General features: G+C 55.6%; 3 protein-coding genes across 3 annotated transcripts; 1 reads left to right on the top strand and 2 right to left on the bottom strand.

The window, feature by feature from the left end:
• Positions 1 to 803: 803 nt before the first annotated feature.
• LTHEOB_9138 (RNA recognition motif containing protein) lies at positions 804 to 2,815 on the bottom strand (the record flags this gene model as incomplete). The annotated part of the gene is made up of 6 exons (XM_035518693.1): positions 804 to 806; positions 869 to 1,139; positions 1,190 to 1,260; positions 1,313 to 1,477; positions 2,498 to 2,527; positions 2,579 to 2,815. The coding sequence occupies 6 exons, from the start codon at positions 2,813 to 2,815 to the stop codon at positions 804 to 806; spliced, it is 777 nt and encodes a 258-aa protein (XP_035369168.1).
• A 523-nt stretch (positions 2,816 to 3,338) lies between these two features.
• Positions 3,339 to 6,619, top strand: LTHEOB_9137 (Zinc finger RING-type protein; the record flags this gene model as incomplete). Its single annotated transcript, XM_035518692.1, has 8 exons — positions 3,339 to 3,353; positions 3,404 to 3,466; positions 3,518 to 3,817; positions 3,867 to 4,496; positions 4,549 to 4,782; positions 4,832 to 5,167; positions 5,223 to 5,765; positions 5,819 to 6,619. 8 exons carry the CDS (start codon positions 3,339 to 3,341, stop codon positions 6,617 to 6,619), a joined length of 2,922 nt encoding a protein of 973 aa, XP_035369167.1.
• Positions 6,620 to 6,713: 94 nt separating this feature from the next.
• Positions 6,714 to 7,319, bottom strand: LTHEOB_9136 (uncharacterized protein; the record flags this gene model as incomplete). The annotated part of the gene is made up of 1 exon (XM_035518691.1): positions 6,714 to 7,319. The coding sequence occupies one exon, from the start codon at positions 7,317 to 7,319 to the stop codon at positions 6,714 to 6,716; it is 606 nt and encodes a 201-aa protein (XP_035369166.1).
• Between the last annotated feature and the right edge of the window lie 9,061 nt (positions 7,320 to 16,380).

Genomic DNA, 16,380 nt, shown 5'->3' with positions numbered 1-16,380 from the left:
GCCCAATGACGACAGTGCCGATAAGAGCGGAACCGTACCGCCCACGACTCGGGGCCCGCAGCGCGGAGCCCCACGGCCCACCGCCCACCGTCGGCTTCCTTTCGAGCGAGGCGCCGGGGTTGGGGAGCGGCCGGCGGCGTGGACGGCGACAGGGGCCAGGCAGCCCATGCGGCCGCCGTCGCGCGGCATCACGGTGTCGCGTGGCAGCACGCTCAACAGCTCTAAGATTTGGGAACCGCGCGTGCGGATGCGGCACCGCACTGGTGGAGGCTCGGCTGGTCATGGCTCAGCGCCGGCCCACGCCTGGCCGAGGCTTTGGTCAACGCTAAGGGGCCTCGCTCCCGTTTCTCCGCACAAATCCGCAGCCGCCCTGCCAGACGTCAACTCCCCACAGCCCCCGGACCCCTTGTCCCCACGGTGCGCCTCAACAACTGCTGGATCAGCGGACGCGCTCACCCGAGCCGCCAGCCTCACCGTCCACTGCTTTGGGTTCGGATCTCGTGCTACCCGCTGTGATCATCACTGTTCGCTATTATAAGCTTCTATCAATCAATTGCTTGGGCTTGGCCCTGCCAGATCGGCCCCTGGCCCAGCAGCCTGCAACTGCTCCAAACAAGAACGCCGCGAGCCCTGAAGAGAAAGCAGTCTGTCCGTCGAGAGCCCGTCCGCATTTGTGTTTTAGTACACCCCGAAGAAATAACTCCCGCCACCTCGATACCCCTGCCATCAACCCTCCAGACCCTGCCTGACTCGTATCGCAATTTAGGATCGCCCAGCATGCACGTGGTGCTTGTGATTCCCGTTTACTGAACAAGTTTGTCAGCCCACCCTGCCAAGCCCTTTCGCCAAGCCAACGATCAGCACTCACCATAACCTCATCCTCCATCTGGTCTCCGCCATTGCCAGCCGCCTGCACGGCGCCGCCGTTGGTCGCCATCGCAGTGTCGCCGTCCACACCCGCACCGTTGCCGCTATCAAAGTAATCCTGCATTTCAGCATCAAGCTCCTCGGCCGTCTTCGGCTTGGGACGGTTGGTCTTCTTGCCGCGGAGGCGCTTCTTGCCCGCCTTGCCCGCCGCCGCCGCAGCCTTGGTCTGCGTAGCCGGCTTCGGCTGAGCCTTCGCAGCGTTCTTGGGTTGCCTTGAAACTCGTCAGCACCGCTCCTGCACTCATGCTCCGACTCGACTTACTGGACGCGCTCGCCAAGCGGCTTCGGCGCCGCGGGAGGAGGGACATCAGAGGCACCGAGAATGACCTCAACCTAAGCTGCGTAAGCGCTGACCTGCCTTGAACACGGGGCGGCCTTTTCTTACTCTCATGGGCCTATTGTCGACCTTCAGGCCATTGTGGGCCGCCGCAGCCTCAGCAGCAGCATTCGGCTTAGTGAAGATGACCGTGGCAACACCGCGGCTCTGGCCGTTGGGACCGTAGGTGAGCAGAACCTTCTTGACCGGTCCGACGCTCTTCGCAAAGTACTCCTATAAGAGAGTAGGGGATTAGTCGACTTGTCTGAGTATACACATTTTCCGAATTCCATCATCATCATCCAGGCGCGGCAAAACGGAATGTGGCTGGTCGATGAAAAAGTCCAGAAACCAAACGACGATCATATCAAGACGGGCAGCATCAGTTCAGCGAGCCAGCAGTGAACGTTAGTAATGGATCTGTGGTCCGCGTCCAGTCCGTGTTGGATGGTCCAACGCCAAAGTGTAGGTGTCGTCGAATTGAACTCCGGGATTAGTGCCACAGTAACCTCAGCGATCCAAGTCGGGCAGCAACAGCTTCATACTGTTTCCAGTGCTTGCCGAGAAAACACACACTCGTCCTCCTCTTCCACTCGTCGGTGTGTCTCTACGCGCATCGTTCGAAAGTCATGGACAAAGCCATGATTAGAAGGGGGCGCCTAGAACCCACAAACGCGGAAGGACCGGAAAGGTCCGACAATGACGCTTTGTCCCTGGTCTTTGTACATTTGGATGACCTTTCCCTCGCCGACTGAGGTATGGGACGATCTCCAGGGTTGTCGTGGTGTGGTACTCAGGCCAGTCGATGGCTTTTCAGGTTGCTCAAGATGCTGTGCTGTACTGCTTCACTGCTGTGCTCGCTGACACCAATGCTGCCACGACACGGTGCCTTAATCTCCGCATAGTACGAGTAAGAGATACCAGTGCAGGTAAATCTCAGAGCCATCACTCTAATGTCCGCGCCGCGATGGGCCAAGCTGCTTGCCAGGCAGTCTTGTAGCCTCGAAACGGACCTTTTGCGAGACGTGCAACGTGTGATCAATCCCAGGCCGTGCATCAAGCTCATCGAAAGGCGAGCAGGAGCATGCGGGAGATCTGCTTCGTTGGAGTGAGGTCGACCAGCGTGTCCTTGCATGTGTTCGGAGAATGCCAACGCGCCCCGGGAAGGTTCAAGAGGAAGTTTGCGAGGATCGTGCGTCTCAAAAGGAACGGCGAGAGAAGTCCAAGGCTAAGCGGCCTTCGCGCTCAACATACCTTAATCTGAGGCTCAGTCACATCGTGAGGCTGTGGCGTGTCAGCTGAGGCTCAACGAGCAGCAGGAGTCGGGGCGCATACCAAGTTGCTGACCATGATCTTACTGTCTCCATGCGCCTTGGAGGCAGGTCCAGTAGGAATGTTTGCCTTGGCGGCAGCCTTGGGAGCCTTGGTGTTCTTCTTGACGCCACCGACGGGAGCGGTGGCAGCAGCAGCGCCCTTTCCGCTAGCAGCGCGGCGGGCGGCAGGGCGGCCGCGGGAGACGCGCTTGTTGGCCTTGAGGATCTCGTCAAGAGACTGGTTGAGCTTGTCCGACATGTTGGCTGGAGGATTGGTGGTGTTGCGGGCAAAGGAAGTGACGTAGGTGGTCAACCGGTTGCAAAGCGTCTCGGAGATGTCGAGGCTTTGGATCGCGGCGCAGTCAAGTCTCGAGCGGGTGAGGTCGCGTCGGCAGCGGCTACCTCGCTTCAGTTGGGGAGCTGGTGGAAGGCGCGTGGGCGTGCAGAGCCTGGGAGTCAGGCAAGGCTTTCGCACGGAGAGAGGACGCGCGCCAGTCGGGAGGTGGCAGAAGAAAGAAGTCGGCGCTGGCGGCGAAGTCGAGAAAAGCTGCAGTTGCAAGGGCGTACAATGAGCAGGATGAAGCGACGTGGCTTTGGAAGTCGCGGCGATGGGTGTCGTGGAGAGAGGCGAAGCAGGAGGGAGCAGGCGCCGAAGGAATCCAGCCCGCCCTCGCGACGCGCTGGCAGTGCACGGGCCACCGGGCTTGGCAGCGATCTGATATCACTCCGCCGCACGACCAGGCTACGTCCTCGCCGACGCGCCCGGAGAATGGACTGATGCCATGGCTTTCGCGGGGGTACGCATCGCCGCTAGCTCTACCGCCCGCTCGCGCTGACTTTGCTGCAGTGGAAACCGTTCAAGTTCTTCGACGTCTCCCAAGTCAAGCTCCCGGACGCCTCGCTGTTCGATGTACCCAACCCGCTCCCCACCCTCATGCTCTCCACCCTGACCGCGTTGTAGCAAGCCAAAATCACCAGCGTTGCGTCCGGCTCCGACAATGTCTTCCTGGGCAGCCAAGATGGTGCCGTGCGCATCGTCTCGAGCGCCTTCAAGGTTGTGCGCGAGTTCCAAGCCCACGAAACCGGCTCCATTCGATACATGAAGCAAGTCCAAGGCACTTCGCTGCTCGTGACCATCGCCGAGGACCTTTCGAGCGAGCCAACCCTGAAGGTCTGGGCCCTTGACAAGCTCGAGAAGAAGACCGGTGCTCCCCGCTGCCAGTCTACTCTCACCATACACAATGGAAGGAAGCAGTTCCCCGTAAGCTACCGTGCACTCTTCAACCACGGCCGCCACTCACACATTGCAGGTCACTGCCTTTGCAGCAATGGATGACCTGTCGCAGCTTGCTGTTGGCTTCGGTAATGGCGCGGTAACCGTAGTGCGAGGAGATCTTATCCACGACCGCGGCGCCCGCCAACGAACCGTCTTTGAGTCCGAGGAGCCTGTCACCGGCATAACTTTTAGAGAGGGCAGCATCACCACGCTGTATATTGCCACAACCGGTCGCATATCAACGCTGGTTATCTCTGGGCGCGGCCAAGGACAACCAGCCCGCACGCTGGATGAGACAGGATGTGGTGTGGACTGCATGACCGTCGATAAATCGACCGGAGACGTCATTGTTGCCCGTGACGATGGTCTCTACTGCTACGGTCTTGGGGGCAGGCGCTCCTTCGGTTCTTACGATGGCCCGAAGAAGATGATCAGCACCTACAAGGACTACACCGCCGTCGTATCCCCTCCCAAAGCGAATACCATCACGCGTGCGGTGAGAGCTTTTGGCAGCAGCGCCGCCGACGATTTGTTCTCTACATCCAGTTTCACAATTCTAGATACCGACCTGAAGATCATCGCTCATCAAGAAGCCCTGCCATCTGGAGTCCAAGCTGTGTTCGTCGAATGGGGTGATCTCTTCGTACTTACCCAAGACGGCAAAGTACATAAATGCCCTCTCTCGTCCCCTGTTCAATCTTGCTGACTACTGGTAGCTCTTCCGATACCATGAGAAATCATTCCAACAAAAGCTCGAACTCGTCTACCAGAGGAATCTCTATGTTCTTGCAATCAACATGGCTCAGAAGGCCGGTGTTGACAAAGCAACGCAAAACGTGATTCTCAGGAGATACGGCGATCATCTCTATCAGAAGGGCGACTATGACACTGCAATGCAGCAGTACCTTAAGGCGATTGACAACACCGAGCCGTCCCAGGTCATCCGCAAGGTATGGTGGTCATCGGCACTCGTGACGGATTTCAACTAACACGAATTAGTTCCTCGACACGCAACGAATCCACAATCTGATCGAATATCTTGAAGAACTCCACGAACATCAAAAGGCAACTCCGGACCACACGACTCTGCTCCTAAATTGCTATGCCAAACTCAAAGACGTTGATAAGCTCGAGGCTTTTATCAGGTCCCCCGGTGATCCTAAATTTGACCTGGATACTGCCATCGCCATGTGCCGTCAGGGAGGCTACTATGATCAAGCAGCCTTTTTAGCAAGGAAACACAATGAGCATGAGCTGGTCGTTGACATCTTGATCGAAGACTCAAAGAGATACGCAGAAGCACTTGCGTACATCTGGCGCCTCGAGCCCGAAAATGTACGAAGAACAAAGAACCCTTCTACTAGAGAGCAGATTAGCTGACCATAAGCAGGCCTATCAAAACTTCATGAAGTATGCCACTGTCCTACTGGAGCATTGCCCAAAGGACATGACCCAGGTTTTTATTGACTACTATACCGGTCACTTCCAGCCCAAAAAGGATGCTGTGGTTATACCAGACGCCCCGGCAACTCAGGGTATGGGGATCGTCAGCAACGCCACAACTGCCGTCCAGAATCTGGCCGCGCTTCTTCCCTTGCCTTATATGAACGTAAATGCCATTTCTTCACCAGGATCCGGCGACCAGAGAACGACAGCGAGCCAAGCACAAATTGTTGAGACTACCGTCGACGAACCTGCGCCAGAGTACAAAGTTCCCAAACCACGCACAGCTTTCTCATCATTCGTCGATCACCCTAATGAGTTCATCATCTTCCTCGAAGCTTGCATCAACTCGCACAACATAAGTGAGGAAGACAAGGTCGATCTCTACACTACATTGTTTGAGATGTACTTGCACACGGCGGCCAGCGCGAGGGATGGTGACAAAGAAGAGTGGGAGAGCAAGGCCAAGAAGCTTGTCGAGGGCAAAGACGTAGGTGTTAAGTAATCTGGTCTTGCTGCTGCAATGTGCTTACGATATGCCAGATCCCCATCGACACCTCAAACGTCCTGCTCCTCTCGGAGCTAACGAACTTCAAGGACGGAACGATCCTTGTCAGGGAGCAACAAGGCCTTCGTGCAGACATCTTCCGGGCCTATACGTCAGCTAAGGATACGCCAGGTGCGATCAAGGCACTTCGGAAATACGGGCCAGAGGATCCTTCTCTCTACCCGACCGCGCTCGCCTACTTTACCTCATCCCCAACCATCTTAGAAGAAGCGGGAGACGAGCTCGACGCCGTTCTGCGCAAAATTGATGAAGATGGCCTCATGGCCCCCCTACAGGTCATCCAAACACTCAGTTCCAACGGAGTCGCAACCATGGGCATGATCAAGAAGTACCTCGCCACGACAATTGATCGCGAGCGCCGGGAAATCGCCAACAACCGCAAGATGATACAGACGTTCACTGCAGATACCACAACCAAGAAGTTAGAGCTGGAGACGCTCAACTCCAAGCCCATGGCCTTTACAGCGACCCGGTGTCCGTCTTGCCCCCATCCACTCGATCAGCCTACCGTTCACTTCATGTGTGGGCACAGCTTCCATCAACGTTGTTTGAACGTTGACTTTGAGCGTGATATTGAGGATCCTATGAGTGGAGTGGAGTGCCCGATCTGCGCACCGCAAAACGCGACCATCAAGGCAATCAAGAAGGCTCAGGAGGAGAGCGCTGAGAGGCACGATATCTTTTTGGACGCATTAGGGAAGAGCAGGGATAAGTTTGGGACGGTCAGCGAATGGTTCGGAAGGGGTGTCATGAGTGCTGCGGCTGCCACGGAATAGGTAAATGAGAAGCTGTTTCATGAATGTACTGTACATGATTTGTTGCGTAATAATACACGAACTAGTCAATGCGATTGCCTAGATGCCCAAGGCCTCAAGTTTCCTTTTCCTTCTTCACGGTCGGGATATCATAGAGCGTGCGGTTTTCCTTCCGTTCGTCCTTGACCTCCTCTGCCTTCACCTGCGTCTTGACTTCGTTCTTGCCGTCTTTGACTTTCTCCGCCTTCACCTCCGTCTTGACCTTTACATTTTTCATCCGTCCGATTAGCATATCAGAATCTTCGTCAGCTTCGGGCGGCTCCTTCTTGACTGGCTCCTCGATCCTCGCCCTCTTCTTCGGCCTATCACTCTCTTCCTTCTTCACCACGAACTCCTCGTCATCACTCTTTTCATCCGCGCCTTCGACATCGACGCCCCTCGGCCTCTTCCTCTTTCCGCTTCCCTTGTCAGTGGCCTTGGCACGAGCCCTGGCATCGTCACTATCTTCGTCCGAGGAGACGGAATCACGACCGCGTTTATTCTTGCGGGCATTGGGCTTAACGCCCTCCCTAGCATCGCGGTAGCGGCACCAGCGCATGCGGGCGGCGTGGCCATTGGTGATGCCGTGCTCCTCGGCGATGCGCTTCCACTCGATGTGCTTTACGTCGAGCTGCTTGAGCATGGAGAACAGGAACTCGGCGTTCTGCTTGTCGGAGGGCATGGTTGAGTGATTGGAGGGTGAGTGTATGCTGGGTGGACAAGAAGGATCGCGGGCGTTTGGGTCTTGAGGGAACACTCCGCGTTGTAGTGTTCTGCCATTTGGCTTAGTAACTGGGAATCGAAATAGGAGCTATGCAAATAGCGAAATGCGGATGGTTTACTATACTTTCAAACCAAGCTTCGTACAGAGTACTCTTGTGCCTTTGCAATCGATGATTGGGGTGGAATGTGAAACGCGGGTGTGGTAGTTGAGGGCAGTATAAGTACCATAGGCGGCCGCGAAACAACGCTGTCAGAGAAGCAAACAATCCGTCTGCCCCAAACATTCAGCCCATTGGGCAGTTTCGTTGTAGAGGCTAGGGATGTTCCCGCGCCATCTAGCCGGATCTGTGAGCAAATAGTGTATATCTCGGAAACATGCAGCTGCTGATTCGCGCGATAAAGAACTTCCTCGATGACGTTGTGCAAATACGCATACACACTGGTTCTGCACAGCAATTATACCAAAGACAAGCGGTAGGCGGTGCAAAAAGGTGCAAAATACTTCGATGAGCAATAGTCTGTGTTCGCGTTCTCGGATTGGAACTGTTCGGGGTAACCGCTCAGGTGTCATCTTTATATCAAGAGTGCAATCGATCCTGCAACTCCACGGATAAAACAGCAGAAGGAGGTAGTATATGGAGCAAGCAAATATTGAGATAAACACCAAACGCGGATTTTTCGTTGATCGAGGATTCAAATCAACCCAAAACTCTTTGGAGGGTCTCTGCTCCACCTGGTGGTTCGAGCTTGGGCTCCCAAAGTCCGATGGTTTACTGCCACCACTCACACCTACTTAACCCCGAAGTATTTTACCTATGAGACTACCCACGCTGTGACTATTGTTAAGAGGTAAGGCTGGGAGCGTTGCGTTATCACGATAAGTTAGAGAGTTAGTGTTATGGCTTGGTGATGAAATTTATTATTTTTAAAGGAATCAACGGAAAGAGATCTTGAACTGCATGCCTGGGGGGATAAGAGGCTCTGTAGCGAGAGGTGAGTGAAAGTAGCGGAGAGCATATCAATTGATTGCTAGTGTCCACCTCCTTATAGTTGTAAATGCGATAGTGCATCTAGGTTTCAATGGAACAAGACGTATTATTGGCTCATGTATTCAGTATTTGCTGTCAAATGTCGCAATATCAAGTAATATGACTCGTTTTTACTACAGGTATACTTACTCCCATCACAGCCATAGCTGTTCTGCACACTCTTCTGGATTTGTTTATGGTGATGCGTACCTATAGCCTGCGATTTGCTCGCATAAGGTAGGTGACAAAATAATCGAATGAAGCAGAAGCAGGCGGCACGCGCAACTTGGCGCATTGCACTGCCTTCATGCTCCCTGTACAAGAGTTCCTTCATGTTGTTAGACGGCTTTTCAGTTGCGGGCCTATTTCGGACACTATCTTGGAGACATGGTGTAGCAGAACCCCACCCGAGCCAAAAATTTTGCCAGCCGGCCCAACGAGACCACCTCTGAGATGCCGCGCAGACCACGAGTGCAAAACGAGATGCGTCGGCCGGGAATCGAACCCGGGGCTGATCGAAGCTGAGTGTTGAGCTCCTGGGAGCACTCGTGGGATGAGATACTCCTGTGAGGACTGCAACTATATGGCAACGATCAATTTTACCACTAAACCACCAACGCTGTAAGCCGTTCTACTGGCCATTTTACTGGTTGTTGAAGTATGAGAGCGGACAGATGGCTTATGAACAGAGGAACAAAGGAGGATTACTCGGAATGATCGACATTGAGCAGCGCCGGGAGCGAGGACGGCGGCTGGAGGGAACGGTTTGTCCAAGACAGGATAGCGCCTTTTGAGGCGCGGATAGACTGGAAAACGGAGACTAGTAATTCAAGCAGGCGCGGAATGTGAAGGTGGCGGGAACCGGGAGAACCGGATGGAAGAGTGGCGGGCGGGAGGATGTAAAGCGGTGGTCCAGAGAGGCACGACACGACGCGGACAGTGGAAAGGGGCGGGGCTGGTGGCAGCTGGTGGACGGTGTTGTTGAGAATGTCAGGAGAAGCAGTGATGTGGCATGCGGAGAAGTGGAGCGGCTTCTCGAACGCGTCGTAGTGCTGGGCGTTTTCTGCCGGGCGGGATGGCGTCACACGCGCGGCGCGTCGACCGCACGTGGAGCAAGCCTCCAAACATTTCGCTGCCTGCACCCCGCCCCTCGACTCGACTTCCGCATGCAACATGAGCTGCGGGCCATGACCCTCCGCCCACCCACGCTTCCTCCCTTCGCTCGTCCGTAGCAGCCCGCTCACCGCCCACGTCGCAAACATGTCGTCCAGGCCGAAGCGTACTGCCACCATCGCTCGCCAGGAGAATCAATACGTCCGCGAGATCCTGCACGCTCCCGAGCCCGCTCCCCCCGTTCCCGCCCGCTTCTTCTACACGAGCCCGCTCGCCATCGACGACCCGCTCAGCCCACTGCCGCCCCCCGTCACCGGCTCGTCCGCACCCCACCGAGAGCCTCCCCGCCCTTTCTCAGTCTACGACAACCACCAGCTGGAGCGGGAATGGCTGGACCTGCGCAAGAAGCTGCTGAAGCACAGCGAGGAGCAGGGCAACGAGAAGCAGCAGCAGCAGCAACAGCAGCAGCAGCATGAGCGCTCCCGCCCTGGCTCTGCGAAGAACACCCTGGAGATGAGCGTGCAAGATGCTCGGCGAAGAGGCTACACCATTCCCGAGGGCCGCGACATCGCTCCCAAGCGAGGCCAGTCGTCACGCCCCTCCGGCTCGTACTCGTATGACGACCGCACCAAAGACGACGACAAGGACGCCAGGTTCCAGCCCACGCTTTCCGGCTCGCTGCGCACTCTGGACCCCGCCGACCTCGAAGAGGGTTCCATCACAGGCACGCCCTTTGTCAGGGCTCCGTCGCGAAGAGCTATAGCACCGCGTCCTCTGATCCAGCCCCACGCCGATAGCTACGACTGGGCCGACGACGATGGCCTGGCCATGCCTTCGCCTCGGAGCTCCAAGCGAGACAGCAAGGTCGAGCCCAAGGTCAGCGGCCCGTCTGCCAGGGTCCCCGTTGGCGTCTCAAGGCTCCATGAAGTAGTCATGCCCCATCTACAGTAAGTCTTTGCTTCCCGCCCAGCATTGGGGCCCGCCTTTCTAACCGAACAGGATGGACCCAATCTACTGGTCTCCGCTCAATGACGTCGCTCCAGTCATCCGAGGCACCTGGTTCTACAAGGATACAATGTTGCCAGTCGAGCCCGAAGTTGCCAACCTCCTTGAGGCCGGCTATGTCTCCCTGCAGCCCTGGACACAAACATGGAGAGACGAGCTCAACAGCGCGGTCGAAGTGGGCGCATTGGGCGAGATGAAGATAGTCCACCCTCTATGGCCTGAGAAGCAGCAAAAATCCTCCAAAAGGAATTCGGACAGCAGGCCAAGCACCTCTCGAGGCGAAATGGTTGTCCAAACTGCCGCCGAGGACGAGCCCTCGCCGGAAAAGGAACGAGAGGAGATTGTCGAGCATGCGCGAGACATGATAGATATTTCGAGCGGCGCAGACGGTCCAGATAACAAGGCCTCGGGAACTGCCACATATGGAAGGGACGGTCGGAAGCGCCTCTATCTTGATGCAAAGGTCATCTATTCGGACGAGAAGGAGGCCTACCTACTTCGCCCGAGCCTCCAACCTTCTGACTACTACGGCCGCCGACCTCTGGCCAACTACATTCGTAAGGGCCGCAAGATTGGTGTCCAAGTTACCCGTGGATTCGATCAGCACATCTGGGACAAGCTTCATCCTGATCACAAGACTGCAGCTTCAGAGAAGGCTAGGGAAGGCGTGTCAACTTCGCATGCAGGCGCCCCTCCCAAGCGCAGAGCTCAGGTCGATGCCTCTCTCGCCCATTCAGAACGGCCCGTCGTCACCGACCTGGTCCTTGTTATCCACGGAATCGGCCAAAAACTTTCGGAGCGTATAGAGAGCTTCCACTTCACACATGCCATCAACGCGTTCCGGCGAGAGATGAACGTCGAGCTGGGAACAGACAGCGTAAAGTCCCACTTAAGGGACGATATGGGTGGCATAATGGTGTTACCGGTGCGTGCACTTCTCACCCCTGCCTTGCCATGGCTAACGATGCGTAGGTCAACTGGAGACTGAGCCTATCTTTCGAAGATGGCGGATATCGAGACGAGGACGAGCATCCTGCCTCCAACCAATATACGTTGAAAGACATCACTCCGGATGCGTTGCCTTCGGTAAGGAACATCATCAGCGATGTCATGCTTGACATTCCTTACTACCTGTCAATGGAGCATCATCCGAAGATGATTGCCGCATGCATAAGAGAGGCTAATCGCATCTATCGGCTATGGTGCGCCAATAACCCCGGGTTCTCACAGTGGGGCCGAGTGCACGTAATTGCCCACTCGCTGGGAAGTGTCATGGCTTGTGATGTTCTAAGTCGCCAACCTACATATGTTGATCAAGCCTGGGCCGATCCCAAGACGCCGGAGGAAAGCCTACCGACTGACCATTTCTTGTTCGACACGACGAATCTCTTCCTTTGTGGCAGTCCTGCCGGGTTTTTCCTCTTACTCAAAAAAGCTGCTCTGCTCCCTCGCCATGACAGACAAAAGCCTGGCGGCCAGTTCCCTTACAGCCCTGGTGTTGCTGGGGACCAGGACACGTATGGCTGTCTTGCTGTAGACAATGTTTACAACGTTGTAAATCCCTATGATCCCGTAGCATATCGTCTCAACGCGACCGTCGACGCCGACTACGCACAGAGTCTGAGGACTGCCTTCGTACCCAGCTCCACCACATCGTGGTTGAGCTTCTCCAACCCCTTTCGCCGTACTTTCGGCGGCCCCGAATCGGCTGTGCCCTTCAAAGCTCAGATGCCACGTATGCCCTCCAACGTAGAGCTCGAAACACACAATTTCACCCGTGAGGAGATTGCCGAGGAGCGCGCCTATGCTCTCAACGACAACGGCCAGATCGACTTCTTCATGAAGTATGGAGGGGGGCCGCTCGAGATTCAATATCTGACCATGCTGGGCGCACACAGCAGCTACTGGATCTCGCGAGACTTCGTCAGGCTGATTGCAACCGAAGTCGGCAGACCGTTTGGGAAGGATGGGACCATCCTTTCCATGAGAGCCGTCAAGAGGAAAATCGAACGGTAGAGGCCAACTACTCCACGACTATCTTACGAACGCATGACCACGACACGTTGAGACACGTTTAGCGTTAATGTATAGACTTGAGTACAAAGATTGTAATAAGGTATATAGATACCCTAGAATGTATGCTTTCATGCCTTCTTACTTTATCGAGTGCCACTGAGCCTGAGCTCGCTGTAATAGATGGTGATACATGTCGCTGGAATACAACTCTATTTATAAAGGAGCCTGATTTTTTTTTTTTATAGACGGATAGCTATCTACGTGGAAGACAGTGCGGCCGTGTATTTACGGTTCTTGTAAGATAGAAGTGTTTATTCACAAAGCGCGTCTGTGTGTTGTAGTAATTGCCCATATTTTAATGTCCAATTAGAAGGCACTTTAATTTGTATTTTATTGGTATCACAGTGCGGTTGACTATAGAGCGCTTAGTGGTTAAATAATGACGGCGGCGACGATGAGAGCATAGCGTAGAGACTAACAATTGTTCCGATTTAGAATCGCATTTTTATATCACATTTCATCTGTACTTCCTTCTACAATACAGCTAATTCATCCAACAAATAGCAGAATTAGAACCGAGGAAAGGCCAGCTATGTCTGTAGCGAGATGAAACTAGAATGACAAAAGAAGAGTCCATCTGATTGTTCTGAATAATTATATCACCCGCACGCTCGTAGAAAGCCGTTCTTAAATTACGATGAGACCATACGGCAAGCAACTGGCTTGGCAGCCGGATCGGAAAATGAAGTGAACGGGTCAGCCATGTCTTGGTGAGGATATCAGACAGCCCCGAAGAGTTGGTTTGTGGCAATTGATTAAGTCCTGGGGCAGGCGCATCCGTGAAATTGTACATCTGTAAAAGATACGAAATAGTTTGAGCGAGAGGGTATCCACTGCGTCAGGAAAGGGGCACCGCTCGTTTTGAACGCTAGGAGGATGTTGAACGGGGCGAAACTAAGTCGGAAGAGTGTCGCAGTTCTCCACTACGATGTCTCAGGTCACCATGATAGGCTCTGAGCTGTCTACATCCATCTAGGTCCATGGATATGAAAAGAACTGCTTCTACATCACAGCTCCAGACTCATCTACAGCTGTAGCTCACCATTGTGACACCTCGCGAACAGACTTTATGGGGTAGTGTTGCTTGACGGTCTCTTTTATGTATCATGCATATCCAGACTGATGAGGGATACGGAATAATGATGACATCGTTAAGATTTTAACTGCATTATTTGCATAAAAAAAATAAAGACGCAGGCAGAAGCAGCTGCATCTCCTGTGATGCAATTATCATCTTGAATGATGACTTAGGTCTATCTCCATGTCTATGGCATGGGCCGGGACAACGAGACGCCGACGGGATAAATCATAACCGCTACCGCCGGTGGAACAACTCGACATCCCGTGTGCTTGAGAATCCACTCAGCTCTTGCAACTACAAGGTTAAGCTAACCGCATGTTCTGATGCAGAATGAGACGGCGGCAGCCAGAGCTGCATCCGAGACTGGAATTCCATAGAAGTAAAGGCCGAAGCCACCAGAACTAGTCGACGAAAAAAGGGGGGGCCGATATGCTTCGCATGCTGGAGAGCCGGCCGAGCCACGTAGATGGACTATTCTGTAAGCGGCAACAATAATAGCAGCATTAATAGTGCCGGCCCGGAAATAATCGCCCTCTGTTATTGAATCCGCAGCCATCGTTAGGGGCTGTCGATCTCCATGGAGGCGTGTCTATATGCCCGAGAGAAGTGACGGTACCAAACAAACACGCAGCCGGCGCTATAAAAGGAGAAGTTACCAGGGCATTGGCTGTTCCCAAAGCGCGGCGCGGAACAGGTTCCGGCCGCCAAATGCACCAGAAAAAAAGGGCCAGAAAAGCCACGCAGATCGCGGTCAAGTCGGCGGAATGCTTCGCGGAGGGCAGAGTATGCCGCCTACTTTGGCAAGCCATGTTGCTCTCCCCAGCGAGGGGCCATACAAGGCAAGGATGAAGCACGTCTTGATAAGATGCAGGCTAAAAGTGCGTGAATTTCTGAGGCGTCGAAAGCCGGGGGCGGCAGGCTCCGCAGCCGGCGGCGGGCAGCCATCCGCAGCGATGACCAAGCAGATAGGGCGTGTGACTGTGACGTTCTTAGGGCGACGGGACGATGCGGGTTTAGGGGAAGAAAAAGAAAGAGGTGTTTAATCAGCTGTGATTGTTAAGCAGGGCCAGCGAGCGGGCGCGAGGGCGCGGCAGGGTCGCGCGTAGGCAGCGGGAAAGGCGGTGGTTGATTTAGGGCAGGATCGCGCCAAAGATGCACCCGCGGTCCCTCCGCAAAGGCAAACCGGTTAGCTCCGCCAGCCACGGCAGAGCGAAAGCGACGGCGGGCGGGCATCAAAGAGTCGCGACACAGCCGTGGTGACGACAGTCAAGACCGCAGAGCTGCGTCTGCCTTGGTTCTGCAGTCGCAGATCCTCCGCGACTGCTCAGTCGGCGAGTGTTGCCACCGCCGACCTTCTCTTGCTCGACACGCCATGACGTCCACCGCATTGGAGCCCGGTACTCCGTGTCCAGATATCTGTTTCATCACCACCTACGTAGGCAGATGCCGCCGTGTCCGCGAAGGCTCAGCGCGTCGCACCAACCGCGCAACTGCACGCCAACCGCACCGCCGCCACGCCTTTTCGAAGCTCGCTTTTCTCCGGCCTGTGCGACGTGCGCGTGTGTTGGCCTGCAACCGTGCAACCTCGACCTTTGCATTCTTTCAGCCGCAGCGCCAGAGGATCAAGACACTCGACAGCCCTAAGCTCCCTACACGGTGCTATTCGCCGGCCGGCCCATAGTTGAACCGTTTTCGTCAGAGAATGCAAAGCCACCATCAAGGAATCAAGGGCGGAGATTGCCCTCGACCGCTGCCTGCCAGCGCGAGCCAACGGAAAACAACAGCCAGGTGGAGCAGAGGTGCTCGCCGCCCCGCAACACGCTGCGACGGCCGCTCTCGACCGTGGTGCATGCGTTCTGCAAGATTGCCTGCGCATAGCCAGAGGGGCGTTATGGCACATGCCGCATGCGCGCCATCGCCGGGGGACGCTGCAATGCTGCCAGGCTTGGCGGCGGGCCTGCGACTGCACTTGAGCCTCTTGGGCCGGTTGACAAGACGGCAAGCCGGCGTTGGGCGGGTCGCTGGCGCCAGGCAGCAAGGCGTCGTGGCATCGAAGGCACGAACGAGCGGCGGAATCGTACGAGAGGGCAGGGCGGAGCGCCTGATGGTCTGGCTGCTCGCACACAGGCTTGTCTCAGAACCGACGTCTCAGGTGTGCGAGTCTGAATGGCCATGCGGCTGCTACTCTGGAACTGGTGCCACGGCGCGCAGGCTGGGGGTGTGCTACACTGTACATGCGCGGGACGAGCCCGCTGGAAAGCGCTCCCGAAATTGTTGGGCGCCGCCAGTGGTGGAGCTCGGCAAATCGCTGCCACTGCTGGCCTGTCGGCTCATTTGGTAATTGCTGCGAGCTGTTGGAGCTGAAGAAAACCGTCGCGATTCCGCCAATGGCCGGGCGCATTCTGGAAGACGGCGGGGCCGCATCTGGGCGGGAGGACAAGGCCGACAAAACAAAGCCCTCTGTTGCTGCCGCTACTGCACATCGGAAACAGCAGCAAGCGCGAGGATTTTCGCGCAGCCAGGTCTAGGCTCGCGGCCAGGAGGGGGCGATGGCGGCGGGCGGGCGGATTGTGCTCCAGGCATTGCACAAAGGGCGTGCCTCCCAAGCTCTTGTTCCAGTGAGATAACAGACAAGCGAAGCGGCAAATGAGGGGGAACGTTCAGTGTATAAAAGTTGGGGGCCAAAAGCGCAGGCGGTCCCCGCAACCCGCCGTCTA

This window comes from Lasiodiplodia theobromae, assembly GCF_012971845.1.
Source record: "Lasiodiplodia theobromae strain AM2As chromosome Unknown scaffold_30, whole genome shotgun sequence".
NCBI lineage: Eukaryota > Fungi > Ascomycota > Dothideomycetes > Botryosphaeriales > Botryosphaeriaceae > Lasiodiplodia > Lasiodiplodia theobromae.
Note: the sequence above shows the minus strand (reverse complement) of the source record. Positions and strands in the feature narration are given on the sequence as shown.